The 16,563-nt window shown below is 39.4% G+C and overlaps 1 protein-coding gene across 1 annotated transcript in view; it reads right to left on the bottom strand.

The window, feature by feature from the left end:
• The window catches only part of PCDH15 (protocadherin related 15), a 1,564,441-nt gene that overhangs the window by 1,261,296 nt on the left and 286,582 nt on the right, over positions 1-16,563 (bottom strand). The window contains exons 3-4 of the mRNA XM_068257852.1: positions 10,321-10,335; positions 9,016-9,081 (exon numbers count right to left, since the gene is read on the bottom strand). Of these exons, the coding sequence (XP_068113953.1) occupies positions 9,016-9,081; positions 10,321-10,335 (81 nt within the window). The remainder of the gene's footprint in view (positions 1-9,015; positions 9,082-10,320; positions 10,336-16,563) is intronic.

Raw genomic sequence — 16,563 nt, 5'->3', positions numbered from 1 at the left:
CACTGGCATGATTAGCACAATGGGAATGACAGTTCTTTTTTTACCTGTAATAAATACTGAGTGCAGAAGAAGAGGAGGGCAAAAGCTAAGATAGATGGATAAGCATATGTGAAGCTATGAAAATGCCTCTGTATCAACTGAAAGAAGCATTGATTGACAGACATATCTGGCATGTAAAAGTACATATGGTGATAAAGGGTTGAAGTCTACTAAATGAATGAGGAGGAAATAAATAAAAAAAAATATAGTTGGAGTTGGTGGAGTCTAGGCTTTAATTAGCTTAATGATATAAACAGAGGTTAGAAAAAAAAAAGGTTCTCTCAATACTTCAATATAAAAAGTTTTTATACTAAACACTAAACTCACTATTAAACACACACATTTAGTGAATGCTTTGAAAACTATGGGGGTTTTAGGATGGCTTTTATTTAAGTGCGATTGAAAGACTATCAGTATTTAATAACTTATAATACTTCATTTCAGATTTACTTGCGTCAAAAAGTAAAATGTGGCCAATGGGAAAGAAAGGGTTTTTTTTAATCACAGACTGAATTGTCAAAAAAAAAAATCTTACTCTTGAATTATCAAATTCCTGCTTCATGGAGGGATTCTGCACATACTCAAATAGTAAAAGCAAAAGTATCAACACCAGTAGGGGTTAACTGTACATCAATACAGGTAACCTGAAGCAAGAGCCATATGGTGGTTGTCATATTTATGTTCTTTTAAATAATATTAGTTGTCTTGGAGTCATGATGATCTTTTTAGCTACAGTACTAAAGGAATACTCAGATGGCTCATGGTGCAGCAGGACCACCAGAAATGTATTAGTTACAGGCTTACTACACATTCGCAGTTCTGGATGTGCAGCAAATCACCGCCCAAACCCGCCACAACCACATGCCAGGATCCTCAGGACACCCACCCTGCCATGTCTATGATGGCACAGCTCTGTGAGCCGGTCAGGACAGGAGCCGCTTTCATTGGCAGATATTAGGGGTTTTACCATACTTTGTATACCTACCAAAAGTGGATAACATTCTTTTTCCCTATAAACTAAGCCTTACTTATTGTTTTAGAGAGAGGAGATTTTAATATTTTATCCCTAAAGAGGTAGTTTTTTTTTCTTTAAGGCCTGACGTTTCACACTTATATTCACACTATGATCACACATTTCTAAATGTATACAGCGGCAACAAGAATCTGCAAGAACTGCTTCAATATTTGAATTCCTCTTATTCTTCTGTGGCAGAAGTCATAGTTTAGTGCTCATTAATTCATCTATCTCCAAATATTTGAGGAACCAATACACCTTTGTGTGTATATACATAACCTTGAAAATGCAATTTCACTCAGTGCCAAGAGGAGCCATCTAAATCTAAAATATAATCAGAATTATGGCATCTGTAGGACCTATGATATACAGAAGCAACACAATTTTACCTACTGTAGAATGTGATATATTACAACAATGTAGCGCTCTTTCTAGCAGTGACTTTTCAATTATACATAGGTCAATCCAGACCAGGTAAAACATCCAAAAATAAATTCAAGTTTTTGCTTATTTTATTGTGCTGCATAGTAAGGGGTGATATCCAATCCGGATTTATTCTTTTTTTTAACAATATTACTGTTTGTATAATATGTGTATCAGTATCTAATGTCTTATGGTATAAATTATAACAAGGAGGCAATGCTGAACCTTTAACTCCATTGTATACACATACAATACATTTAAACCTGTGCTAAAATGCCTGTATTGACAATCAAAGATCACACAGTTCTTCTGAACTGCATACCAGAATGCCAAGGTAGCGTAAGTAATGTAGTTTTATTTGCAGTAGCTGCAAGTACAGTACGTGCTAATTACACTTAGCAGCCAATTCTGCAAACTTATTTGTTAAAATGGCTATAGTAATGGGGGTGAAGGGAGGGGAGGGGGGGGGTTGAGCAGGGTAGATCATCATTTGGTGTGGTTAGAGAATAAAGTTGCCTACAAAACAAAAATTATATGCCTCCTAACCAACATTTCACACAATTTAAGCATGTTGCAGCACTGTACATATAGTCTTGTAATTTAATTGTCCCTCAGAGCGCTCACAATGTAATCCTTATCATAGTCATATGTCCATTTTAGTCTTGAGCTAATTTAACATCTAAATGTGCGGTTTAATTTTGATTCTCAACTTGGATTCTGCACACCCCTGGAAGTACCTGGTACATGTCAGAGGGTGCATTGCTCCGGTGGATCAGCTAAAAAGGGTGCCACCATGCAGATTAAAGTAATCTGCTATGATTAACGGCTATGACCGGCTAAAACAGTGCTATTTACATTACTGTATATTAATCTGTCAACTTCACCTCACACCCTTTTTACACAGACACCTTTATGAGTGTACACACCTCAGGGACTGCAGCCAGTCAGGCAGATCTTGCAACACAGGATTTAGCGAGCTTGTGTTCTTGTTCAAACTTTGCTAGTTCACTGCACCTCTCCTGACAACCACAAGTGATCCCTTCATCTGTCCATAGCACACATTGCCTAGTTATATTTTAGCAACACACGTGTGGTCACTTTTCTGATAACAGCACAGAGGGCCTCTGTCTTTTAGATGCACAGGTTTCACGTTATCGAGGGTCCAAATGTTTGTCAGAAGGAACAAGCAGACCAAAATCTGTTAGAGAGATCAGTCAAAAAACCAAAGGGGATCCTCAAATCTGTTAGTAATCCTAGGTGGGCTCCATTGTTTCCTAGCAATCACTAATACCTATTCATACACATAGCAGGTAACATTTCAATGTCCACCAGTAATATTAAAGGGAACCTGAAGTGAGTAAAATTATTTAAAATAAACACATGATGTGGCTGCAAATGAACATTACATAATTACCTCACTCAGTTCCTCTCAGCAACTCACAATTTTCTTCTTACAGTGATCCCTTTCAGTTCTGACAATATTTAGTCAGAACGGAAATATACCAGTTGCTGTCAGTTATATATCAGCAGCTGTCAGTTACAACTGAATGTGCAAGGTAATGTCCACGTTTTCCTGTGGCTCAAGTGGGTGATATTACAGTTTAACAGTGTGCTGGCCAGGAAGCGGTTATGGGGTAATGGTCATGTTTATAATGGAGGACAGAGAATTCCATTGATCACAGTGGACAAATGGGACGCAGGAGAGGGGAAAGATATTGAGGCGTAGACTACACCGGAGGTAGGTATTACCTGTATATAGTTATTTTGACTTTTTATTTTCAGTTCAGGTTCTCTTTAAGTGACCCCAATGTTAGCTAGCTGTCATAGGTAGTTCCAGTCTATACTATCCAAGTTACAAGCAGTCTATGGGGACAGATTGTTCTTATAGATGAGGTCTGTGACAGTGATTAATAAGAACTATAACTCTGTGGGCACACTACAGGTGGGATTGTTTTACAAAAGGTTTGCGTCTCACACACTTGTATAGAATTCTTGACACATGATCTTACATTGAGGGTCACCCACCAATCCCAATCAATTAATTACTATGACAAATTAGTGCTGGAAATTTGGGTGAGGTTTCCAGTAGTATCCCATGTAATGCTCTGAGTTCATACCACAATTTTAAGTCGCTGTTCAATGTTATGGCCCGTTATTCTTACTTGCAATTGAGGAAAGAACCCAAATCATGCTCAGTAGGGCTATCTTTACAATCCTACACTAGAGGGGGTCACTGTGGAAAAAGTTAGAAGGCAGGCATTCATTATTAGAAGCACATTAAAGGTGATATTGGAATTTTGGCACCTTATAATGTTTACATGTGACCTTGTCCAGTTTTGCACAATTTAGATAGCAACCCAAAGATGAAAAAAAGTGTAGGGTGGCATCATGAACGTCGTGGGGACTGTTTCTCTACACAGGCTTGCAGGTTAAGTAGTGCCTATAAGAGCTCAAAGGAACATGTGTGTCAGATTATGGATGCATATGGCTATACCATCAACATTCCAGCACACTGCTTTCTTAGCAATATAAAAATCAAACTATCACTAGTAACATGCAATTAATCTAAACTGCACATATTTTAAACCAAAGTTTTATTAGGTAAAGAGCAAACAGCAATTGATCCTCATTACAGTGTATACTGCAATCTAGCTAAAATCACACTGTAACATCTTAAAGCCTAAAATTCAAAGACTGATAGCACACCATTTAAAAAAAGTGGCATGCTGCAAATAGATGTATTAAACCAAAGCAAAACTGTCTATTTTAAGGTTATAGTTATTTTAATCCTGAAATCCGGCCCAAGCGTACTATACAGGACAAGCTCACATAGCTAAGGGGCAAATTGTGTCTAATTACATGGCAATTATACAAGAAAAACTCCAAGGGATTCTTAGATGAGGAAAACCACAGCGAAAATATGTTTTTAGGATGTCTTTGTGAGTGCTGAATTTTACATGAATGCTACTTCAAGAATTAAATTAAATCAAAGAGCTTCATAAGACCAGGCAAATGATGGCTCAAATATTTTTAAACAAGTTGTATTAAAATGGATTTTCTAGAAAAACAAGATAAACTAACATGTTTGTGTCTTTTTGTTATGTTTTAGATGTGATTTCAGGATTATATGAAAAAGTAAATGCATATTGTTTTTTCTCCTTACTCTGCTGGCAGTAATCCTATTAGCTCTAGTAGAATAAAATTGAAAACCCATGAAAACTCACAACTGTTTTCCAGGTCACTTTTAAACTGTTGCCTTCAGCGATGTATTTTTTATTTTTTTTAAAGACATATTAGTTTGTTGTCTGATTTTTTTCTGCTACACAGAGTTCCCCAACCCTGTCCTCAAGGCCCACCAACATTGTGTTTTGCAGGAAACCACACACAATCACAGGTGGGGTAATTAGTGTTGCAGCAGAGCTGATTAACCACCCCTGTGGATTTATACAAAACATGCACAGTGGTTGGGTCTTGAGGACAGAGTTGGGGAACACTGCTCTACAGCTTTACCCCAGGGCTATGCAGACAATATTTAATTTACCAATCAAGCAACTTCAGTTTCTTGAGATTGATTCTTTTGCTTGTGATGGTTTAAAAGGAGAGATTTTATAAACAGTATGAGCTTATACCGTCTGTTTTTGAAAAGTAATGTTCTGAGATACAGATGACCATTTTCTGTTTTTACCTTTCTATCACTAGTTTTTATGAATCCAGGTTTATAAAAGTGGGGACAGGTTTTGTTCCCATACAGTTAAATTCCTACACTGTGGTCAGAGGTCCCATTCACTTGCATAGAGTGTCTGTAATCTATCTATAACTGTTCATGCATGCTGAAATCGTAATTTTTAACCACCTGAGGACCAGAGGATTATACCCCCCTCCTCCCCAGTGACCAGGCCATTTTTTACAATTCGTAACCTTACAACTTTAACGGTTTATTGCTTGGTGATAAAACTTAGCACCCAAATAAATTCTACTCCCTTTTCTTTTCACAAATACAGCTTTCTTTTAGTGGGATTTGATTGCTGCAGTGATTGTTAGAGGTTTTTTTTATAAGCGAAAGCTACATTTTTTGCATTTTCAAACCCCCCCCCCCCCCTAAATTGGCCCTACACTACGATACATACACTACATTTACATAGACAAATTCCTATGATAGGGATTAGATTGTAAGCCCATCAGAGTGACAGTTAAGGGACAAGGCAAATCCTCCGTACAGCGTTGTGTAAGCATATGGCAGTGCTATATATACACATTTAAAGTAAATTTACTGAAAAATCCAGTCTGCCAGCACTGATCAGCCACTGGCAGGCTGTTTGCTGGGGCTCTCTGTTTACAGCGACGTGAGCTCGCACAAGCTTTCTTCAAATCTTGTTCCTCACGAGATGACGCACATGAGCCACTCTCCTGCCACACTCCTGCACTAGGCGGTCCAGAGGTGGCTAAAGATGCACCAGTGTTATCTATGTTTCCCTTAGGGTTATCCACACAAACTATATTTTTTCCCCTTACAATTAAGGTGTTGCTCTTCCATATTTTTAAATGCAAAAAATCTGTTCGTATGTGTAAAAACATTTGTGAACACAATTACATGTAACGTACACGATTATGCATAATTACAGTTAATGATTAGGTTTCCATGTAAAACTTGTTATGCGTAATTTGCAAATTTTGCATTACAATGTGTAATTGTGAATTACAATGCGTAATTATGCATGGGCATAATTTCTGCCCACCACGAATGTTTGCAAATGAGAAGTTATACACAGGTAGATAAATCACATGACTTGTGCATATGTCATACTACCTGCAATACAGGCACTGTTGACAGAACTGGACATGCAACACCTGGCAGCAGACGTTGCATTTAGCAACCTGTTAAATTCCAGCTCATATTCTTTAAGTAGAGTTTAGACCGGAAAAGCTAAAACTACAGTTACAGTGTATGCAACAGTTCGTCTTTCAATCGTCTATGGCTTAAACATACAGCCAGCATCTCCCATTATATTCAGTCTGCCAAAGTAGCCATGATGGATCATTAGTTTCTAAAAAGAGCTGCCAGTCAGTCAGAATGATTGATGTGCTTGCTTGTGCCCTGATAATCACATGCTGTCTGAATCTATGATGTCTAGTTTATGCATCTGGGATTCCATTAGTCTCCCTAAAGACATAACATAAATAACCTTCTGGCAGCTATAAAGGCATGTCTAAGTGGAAGTGCATACACTAGAGAGTAATGGGACACTGACACATAGAAGACTAAATACAGTCCACAATTACAGCAATCCTACTAATGACATCAAAACTGCAATATTAAAATAGATCACAAAATGTTTTTTTTTGAATTGACATCTAAATAATAAAAAAAATTATTTAACACCCCTATATATGTTGTATTTTTCTATAGACTAAAGTTTGGAACATAGTCTTGCCATGTATGAGAGTGCAACAGATATATTATTTTGGTTTTGTATTTTAATTAAACTCCAGTCCAGCATTTTAGAATGCTGCAAACTTCATGGAGATGCTCAAAACTATATTGCAATTAAACCACCACCACCACCTTGAAGGAGTACTCACCTCCTAAAAACACATACATATGCACTTAATGACAAGGTATTCAAGCGTAAAGGAAACCTGAAGTGAGAGGGATAGGGAGCCTGCCTTTTAAGCAATACCATTTGCCTGGCAGTTTTGCTGATCCTTCACTGCTATAATACTTTGAGCCATAGACCCTGAACAAACATGCAGCAGATCAGGCATTTCAGACATTGTCAGATCTGACAGGGTTAGCAGCATGCTTTTTTCTGGTGCGATACACGGCAGCCGAATAGATCAGCAGGACTAGAACTGCCAGACAAATTGGTATTGTTTAAAAGGAAATAAATATGGCAGCTTCTATATACTTCTCACTTCAGTTTCCTTTTAAAGAGAACCTGAGCACAAGCTCGGGTTCAGAAACATATACTTAAGGAGACAGAAGCCTTTGGATCATAACAGGACTTCCATTGCGGTCCTCTGGTCCACCATCGCTGCTCACAGATCCTCCAACTGATCAGGCGTGCACTCCCGTAGCCACGCGAGCATAGAGGCGTCTCCGCAGTAGCTGCTTGTGCATAGACAGCTCTGGGTTACTGTGCAGGTGCAGCCATACTCTCACAGGAACAGTAGGTCTACCCCATGCTTGAAGAGGAGTGCAGCCCTGGTCTGATCACTGACAAGCCCTTTTTGGTAGTCTTTGAAGGGTCCATGCTCGGTGATGGGGGACCAGATGACAGCAAGGGAAGCATTATTAGGATCCAGCGGCTTCCATCTACCCTTGGTAGGTATGTGAATTTTTTTCCCCGTGCTTTGGCTTGGGAACACTTTATTAGCATTTGGTGTGGTACACATTAACATGAGTAAGCAAAAGCACCAAAAAAAACACTGTTCTAGAAACTTCCCATATGCCATTGAGTAGTACATAACATATTTCCTTTTGTACGTTTTGCTACAACAAAATATTTTATTGTTTGTGATACCTCTATAAAGTCGTATATATAAATGTTTGCCTAATCTGGTAGCCTGAAGTAGATAAGCAGGCCATTGCTATTTACATACACTCCTATGTATTGCCAGATTGAGTTGCCCTGCTGGTTTGTCCCCATTCACTTTTCTTGTTTGCAAAGTTGTTGGGCAACCATACAAGCATCACTTTTTCTGACTAATTTCTAGCAGATTCTATAGTTTCTGTTGAATCTGCCATTAATGTATTGCTCTAACATATCCAGTTTTCTATTCTGTAGAGATTATCAACTGAAAGACTGATTAGGCATGATGGAACATTTCCATGAGAGCGGAGCAGGACAGAAGTGGTGGGAGATTGTTGGCCCATAGCACTGCATTAAGCAACGCAACATCTGTAGCTTGATAGATGATAGATAGATGATAGATGCTTTGAAATCTATCAGAATTGAATGTGCCATGTATGGTAGGAAATGATCACTATCTGATCAAATTCCAATCAGTTAGGGATCAGCTGGCTTGGTATACAGCACCAAAATTGACCCATAGTTGGCTGGCTTTTATTTAGCAATCATTTATTTAAAAGTGAAAGGAAACAGAAATGACCAACAACCATTTTGCCAGGTAAAAGTGTTCCTGAATTTTAGGCACAAAATGTTTTTATTTAATTCAGATTTACAAAAGGGAACGCAATTTGTATCTCTAGTCGTCTCCCTTCACATGGCTTCTGAATTCCAAAAATAAGTTAGTAACATGCTTTTTTAAAAAAAATGTATTTTTTTTAACTAGCTAGCAATAATCTTAAATGCTCATGTAACTCATACACATAGAATAAACATAAAACAAATGTCTTTCAAACTCACTAATCAGCTTTATAGCAAATAGCCCAGTGCTGCTTTTTACTGACTTTTTTTTTTTAGCGGTCATTGGTCAATGAAATTAAAATAATTCATTCAGATAAGCCTGGAAAAAGGCAAATGAATGCATTCAGTTGCGTTGCATAAAGAAAAAAAGAAATATCAGAATGTGCTTACCATTTGCACTTTCTTCATCTATAGTTGCTATAGTTGCTGGTGGACCAGATCTGGCCAGTTCACAGTCTACAATAAGGGGAAAAAAAAGTTAGTAAACATTATGTTTGGCTCTTAACCAGTATGCAATGTTGCTGGTATGGCTGTATTAACAAAGATGGTATTAGATTGATATCCAGGTTGTACTGCACAGCACAGTACAATATAATGACTGCACAAAATGGTTTCACAAATGCTACTCAAACTGCCACAATGCTTAACTGCACACAGTATTTAATAGTTTGGCACATCTAAGCATCTATAACTCAAATCACAAGCAGCTTGCACACCACAATATTAAATAGCTCACATGAAACACCAAAAGCTATTGATGTACTTACAGCAATGATATAGCTTGCTTTATCCAAAGTTGTTTATATGTGAACTAATTGCTTGGATGCTCACAATGAAGGGTAAAATCACCCCAACCTGGAATTGATTTGTTCTGTAGACAAGTGTGGGGATTTACTCACTCACCAACTTGTCTCTCTCTCTCAAGAGAATATTTTCTTAGATCACCTACAACTCTGGCTCTTGACATCAGAGTTATCAGCATGAATTGGCATCAGTTAACCCCATACATTTTCCATGATTAATAAGAATTGAAAAATCATGTGTTGATGATAAAAATTCTCTCATAGGCCTTTATTAAATTTACTTGTTCTCCTAAGTTTACTACTAGGGGATCATTTTTCATCTTCAGTTAAAAATAACTTGTCAGTACTCTGCAATTTAAAAAGTATTAAAAAGTGGGTGAACAAGTACTGTAAAAATTATTCTAAGCAATTTCTTGCTCTAGTGGCTTCAAAAACATTTTATTGATAAGGTGTGAAACTATTACCTAGGAGAAAAATAATTGAATGAGGGCCATAACGGGAACCTAAGAGCAGAGGTATCACAGCAAACCTCTCTGAGAGATATGAGAAGCGGATGGTTGATTCAATACATCTATGTATTTAAAAAATGAAAACTAAAAACTAAACATATACCATATTTGGGTGTAACATTTTTGGGGGAAATTTTAAATTACTTTTATAGTTGTGAAACCAAAGTCCTTCTGGACTAGAAAGTTATTATGGTAATTTAATTCAAAAATAAGATATTATTTTAACTACAGCTTCACAACACAAACAAATATAATTGAAATGTAATTGTGATCAAAAGGATCTAATTGAAGCGAGTGAGCAGAATTTGAAAAATGTTATAAGTCGGAATGGATATGAATAACAGACGAGCAATGTTCAGGACTAGCCGCTCTTGATATCTTACCCTCAAATTGCCAGTCTGCAGTCAAAAGTACATTCATCAAAGGAAGCAGAGAGGAATTATGAAAGAAAAGAAATGAGAACACAATCATTCTTTTATAGACTTCACATGCAAACAGCAGAATACAGGAGTTAGCACAAGGAAACAGAGTCTAAAAGTGACTATGTTTAATCTAACATTGCCATCTTCCTTCATTCAGACTCAAATAAATATTTGATGTGATTTAAAACACATGAAAGCAACATCTGGCCATTTACATTATTACCTTTTAAAAAAAAAAATAGCTAGACTGCAGTAAGGGAAAAAAATGAGGTTGTCTGTAGCATTAAGTACCAAGACTGTTCCTCTATGCCAATGCCAACTGTTAAGCAGTGTTCCCCAACCCTGTCCTCAAGGTCTACCAACCATGCATGTTTTGTGGAAATCCACAGAGGTAGTTAATCAGCTCTGCTGAGACACTAATTACCTCACCTGGGAATATTTGTGGTTTCCTGCAAAACATGCACTGTTGGTGGGCCTTGAGAACAGGGGAGAAGAGGGGAACTCTGCACTAAAGGACAGCTGAAGTGAGAGGAATATAGAAGCGGATATACATATTAGCTAAGCTTCTAAACAATGCAAATTGCCTGGCTGTCCTGATGATCATCTGCCCCTAATACTTAAAGCCATAGACCCTGAACTAACATGCAGATCAGATAGAGAACAATATGAGCGGCATCCAAAATAAATAAAAGTCTGATTCTCTTGTTCAGTGGATTTTTGAAAGTAAGGCCAAACTTCTCTTCATTTTAACCAGTTTCTAAGCATGTTATATTAATTTGGGTGCCTGTCGAATGGTTCTCTATCTCATAGTATCAATCCTGGGGGTGGGTACACATTTTATGTATTGCTCATAAAATTATTTTTCTTGGAATCTGTGACCAGTATTGGTAATTCCAAGGCCTAGTGGGAATGGTACTTCCCCATATGTGAATAAAAGTGCTTTCCTTACTAAGCACTAAACTACAATGGTACAGGACCAGGTTGGCCTCTTGCTGTGACTGTGTTACTTGTTTGTTATTGTCTATGCAGATCAGATATTGGAAGTTTGATTAGGTTTACCATATATGCTTGTTTCAGGTGTGTGATTCAGACAATACTGATGCATGAAAGATCAGCAGAATGCAATGTGAATAGTATTGTTCAAGAGAAAATAAATATGGCCGCCTCCATATGGCCCAAGCGGTTCGCCGGCAAACTGTTCCCGGCGAACTTCCAGTGGCTCGCGATTGCGGAGAACCGCAAACTTTTCCAGAAGTTCAGTTCGCCCCCATAATGCACCATTAGGGTCAACTTTGACCCCCTACATAACAGTCAGCAGGCACATTATTATTATTTATTGTATTTATAAAGCGCCAACATATTACTCAGCGCTGGACAATATATACAATGATACAAGGATGACAGACATAACAAGGTTATACAACATAGAGCAAAGTTATACATGCAGAGGCACATTGTAGCCAATCAGGCTACACTCCCTCCCCACCCCCCTTATAAAAGGCACCGCCGGCCATTATACTCACTCGTGTGCCTGCAGTAAATAGAGAAAGGACAGCTGCTGTAGACTCTCTCATAGGGAAAGATTAGTTAGACTCTTGTAGGCTTGTTCGCTTGCTCCTTGCTGATTCTTATTGCTAAAATAGCACCCCACAACAGCTCTTTTGAGAGCTAATCTTGTTCTTGTGATCTATTTTTTTTTCTGTGTCTCCCACTGACACTTGTGTTGCATAGACACCCTTGATAATTCATACTGTGTGTGTGCCACTGCTAGGTCCAGCACATTCAGTGACTAGCTGTGTGTGACAGGTGCACATTGTAATACCCATTACTGCATATACCTACCTACCTGTTGTTCACAGTGCACCCACCTGACTTCGTGGCTCCGTAGCTCCGCCCTATGTGTTACATTGATTACAACTCATCAGGGGTCCCTGATGAGTTGTAATGAACGTAACGCATAGGGCGGAGCTACGGAGCGATGACGAGTTGTAATCAACGTAACGTGTAGGGCAGAGATGTACGGAGCGACAACGTCACACGCAACGCTAGCTGGACGCTGCTGGCGCTGCACTTAATTTTTTACACGGTGTGTCACCTATGCGCTGCATTGTGGGCGGTGAGCGGCAGTATCTTAGTGTACTGCACACTTTATTGTTTCCCCATGCAGACATAGCGTGATCATATTCCGCAAACCCTGCAAAGACTTGTATGGGCATCACATGTAACTTATTCTTTTTAAGTGACTGTCATCCAGTAGCAATATTTGTTTGACCATTTTAAAGGCACAAGCCTGATTTTTTAAAGAATAAAAATACACTTTTACGCTATGGGGGCCTCTTTTTTCATCACCAGATGACAGTGAGCTGTTGGAGGTTGCCAGTTGGAGGCAGTGGGGTGGCCATATACCCCAGAAGCAATATCGGGCTGGTTCGGCCGCATCCTCTGGTGAGTTGCTCTACGAGGGGGGGGGGGGACCCCATGCTGTTTCGTGAAGTGGTATTAAGCCAGCATTTATCTGATGAACAGTTATTGAGCACTGCTAGAACATTACAATTTTGCTTTGAAGATATACACATTTTTCACTAGAGCGTACAGTTACATTTGGACTTTGGTCACTTAATGTTTATGATAGCCACATAACATATTTTTGCATTGAGCGCTGCTTACTATTTTGTATAAGTTACTGCATATACCTACCTACCTGTTGCTCACAGTGCACCCACCTACCTACATGAGTTGAGTGCACGCAGTGTCAATGTGTCTGTCTGCTACCTGTCTGTGTGCGACAGGTGCACTTAGTAATACCCAGTACTGCATATACCCACCTACCTGTTCACAGTGCACGCACCTACCTATGTGAGCGCACGCAGTGTCACTGTGCCTGTCCACTACCTGTCTGTGTGTGACAGGTGCACATTGTAATACCATCACTGTATATACCTACCTGTTGTGTTCAGTGCACCCACCTACCTACATGAGTGCCGGCAGTGTGATATAACACTCCGTGCATACCTGTTAACTGCACCTGTGTGACTGCACATTGTATTAGTCAAGTCAGTGCATACCTTTCACTTCATCCCCCCCGATATGGACACAATGGACAAAACAGGCAGAGGTAGAGGCAGACCCAGAGGAAGGCCACCCAGCAGATCTGTGCGAGGTCATGTTGATGCGATTTCGTGCAGTCCACAACCAAAGTACAGTGCTCAGAAGAAGGCACATCCCATCAACTCCCAAGATTGTCAGGAAGTGGTTGACTAACATAGAACACCTCATCTTCCGCAGCCACCAGCGCTACTACAAGGACCACATCCGTTGCATTTGACACTTCGCAGGAGTTAATTTGTGGGGAATTAACTGATTCACAGCCATTATTGTTACAATCAGATGAAGACGCTAAGCAAGTTACACCACCTCATATGTCTGAGTTAGGCGGCAACACTATGGATGTAACGTGTGAAGATGATGAAGTACCTGCTGTTGGTGCAGTTTTGGAGGTGTCTGAGGCAAGCGAAGTTGGGCAGGATGATTATGATGAGGATGTTGATACGGATCCCACGTAAGTTTCCAATAGAGGAGATGAACAGGGGGGACAGTTCAGAGGGGGATTCAGAGAGGAGTAGGAGGAGACGAGTTGCTGAAAGAAGCAGGGGGAGCTCGTCATCAGAAACAGCTGGTGGCAGTGGCCGGCACCATGTATCACCATTTATGGACAGCCAGCCAACATGCCCTTTAACGTCAGCTGCTGTTGCCACCATAGTGCCATCACCCCAGAATTTGGAAATTTTTTAATGTGTCTGCCTCAGATCGGAGCAATGCCATCTGTTCTCTCTGCCTCCAAAAATTGAGCCGTGGAAAGGCCAACACTCACGTAGGGACAAGTGCCTTACGAAGGCACATGGAGAAAAGGCACAAAACTACAATGGGAAGAGCACCTGAGCAAAAGCAGCACACAAAAGAAAAGCCACCCTCCTTCTCTTCCTCCTTCAGGTGCAGCATCTTCAGCAACTTTCTCCCTTGCACCTTCACAGCCACCCTCCTTCAGTCTGCCTCTGCCCTTGAGCGGTTCCTGCTCCTCTGCCCACAGCAGCCAGGTGTCCGTGAAAGAAGAGAAGGATCCGCAGACCAGACTTGGCTTGATGAAAAAATGTCTGTTCTTTATTAGAAAATTCCACATGACAAAAATGAAGTGCAATAAAATCACAGGATCAACTAACGCGTATCGGGCCTATAATCTGCCCTTAATCATAGTCAAGGTGAGCCTGTTAAAGAGACACTGAAGCAAAAAAAAAAAAATGATGATATTATGATTTGTATGTGTAGCACAGCTAAGAACTAAAACATTAAGATCAGATACAGTGTAATTGTTTCCAGTACAGGAAGAGTTGAGAAACTCCAGTTGTTATCTCTATAGCCATTAAGCTCTCCGACTAAGTTAGTGGTGGAGAGGGCTGTTATCTGACTTTTATTATCTCAACTGTTCCTGGACTATTTACTTTTCCTCTGCTAGAGGAGAGGTCATTACTTCACAGACTGCTCTGAAAGACTCATTTTGAATGCTGAGTGTTGTGTAATCTGCACATATTATAGAATGATGCAATGTTAGAAAAAAACACTATATACTTGAAAATAAAAATATGAGAATATTTTCTTTGCTGCTAATCTTCTAGTAATTATTCATAGTACACAACCAATTCACTATATCATATATTTTTTTCGCTTCAGTGTCTCTTTAAGGAGATGGCTTATATATTGTTAGGAGGGATAGCTCCACCCCTCACACCTAACAGCCAGGTCCTTAAAGGGAAACATTACATACAAATAGTAAGAACAAGCTATAATATGCAAAGTACTACAAAATATATAAAAAGATAAAAGTAATGTAAAAAAGATGACCACTTAGACAACAGCATTACTGCAAAAACATGTATAGAGAGAAGCGAGTACAAAAAAGGAAAATATATCAATATATGTATAGAAATAAGAACAGCCACACTGTCTAAATAAGTCAGTAATCATATACTAGATTTAAATCCCAACGTTTATTTAGACCAGAGGGTATGCGAGTGCCTAACCTATAAATCCAGTAGGCCTCGCGCTTCAATAATAACCTCTGTATATCGCCTCCTGTAGTAGGAAGATTCCCTGAAAGCTAAAAGATTTTAAATCGCCTTTGCGAACGGTCTCAAAATGTTTAGAGACTGCTGACTTTTGAAAAGTTTTCCAGTGTGTACCACAATAATGTTCGGCTATTTGTGCTCTTAAATTGCGGGTTGTACAACCCACATATTGAATCTTACACTGAAAACAGGAAATAACATATATGGTGTATTTAGTATTGCAGTTAACATATTGTTTGATGGGAAAACTGGTGTTAAATGACTAGGAGAACACAGAGGTTCCTAGAGTTTGGCAGTGGCAATAATTACAGGTTCAAAAGCCACACAGGTATGAACCCACCGTGGCCAACCATGTAGGAGTATGAAGAGAGGAAGGAGACCTGAAAAGACTGGGCGAGAGGATGGAGCCCAAGGTTCTGGCCCTTCTGGCAGAAAAACGACATCCACCATCTAAAAATGTTTTAAGTTTTGAATCTGAATGCAGAACTGGAAGATATTTACTCACAATGCTGGTGATTTTTGTGAATTCCAGACTGTAATCTGTGACAAAAGTCACTTTGTCAGTCCTGGCTCCATCCCATCCCACAGTCTCCAATAGGTCTGAATGTGTTCTTTTTGTTCCTCTAGAATGTCCTAGTTTTAATTGTTTGTCTGTGTACCCCCTCTGTCTAAGCCTATCTTCCACCTGATTAAATTCTGAATGTAGGTCATGTGGGTTAGAACAGTTACGAGCTGCTCTAATGAACTCTCCCGTAGGAATGGCATTGATGGTATGTCTGGGGTGACATGAGTTAGCAAGCAAAATCAAATTGCCTGCTGTAGCTTTTCGAAATGTGCGTGTGGAAACCAAACGGGATGTGGAATCGCCGACCAAAGTTAAGTCGAGGTAATCAATTTTAGTAGCATCTGAATTCATGGTAAACCTCAAATTAAACCTATTTTGGTTAACCTAAGCCAGGAACTCCCCCAGGAGGTTAGAAGGACCCTACCACACCATCACAAAACATCAAACTGAACTGGACACTGATGTGAAATGCATGCAGGCTCATGCGGCCATTTGAGGTGGTGACCAACCTGGTGAGTC

This window comes from Hyperolius riggenbachi, chromosome 10 (assembly GCF_040937935.1).
Source record: "Hyperolius riggenbachi isolate aHypRig1 chromosome 10, aHypRig1.pri, whole genome shotgun sequence".
NCBI classification, from domain to species: Eukaryota; Metazoa; Chordata; class Amphibia; order Anura; family Hyperoliidae; genus Hyperolius; species Hyperolius riggenbachi.
The sequence above is the reverse complement of the archived record's forward strand: the minus strand, read 5'-3'. Positions and strand labels throughout refer to the sequence as shown.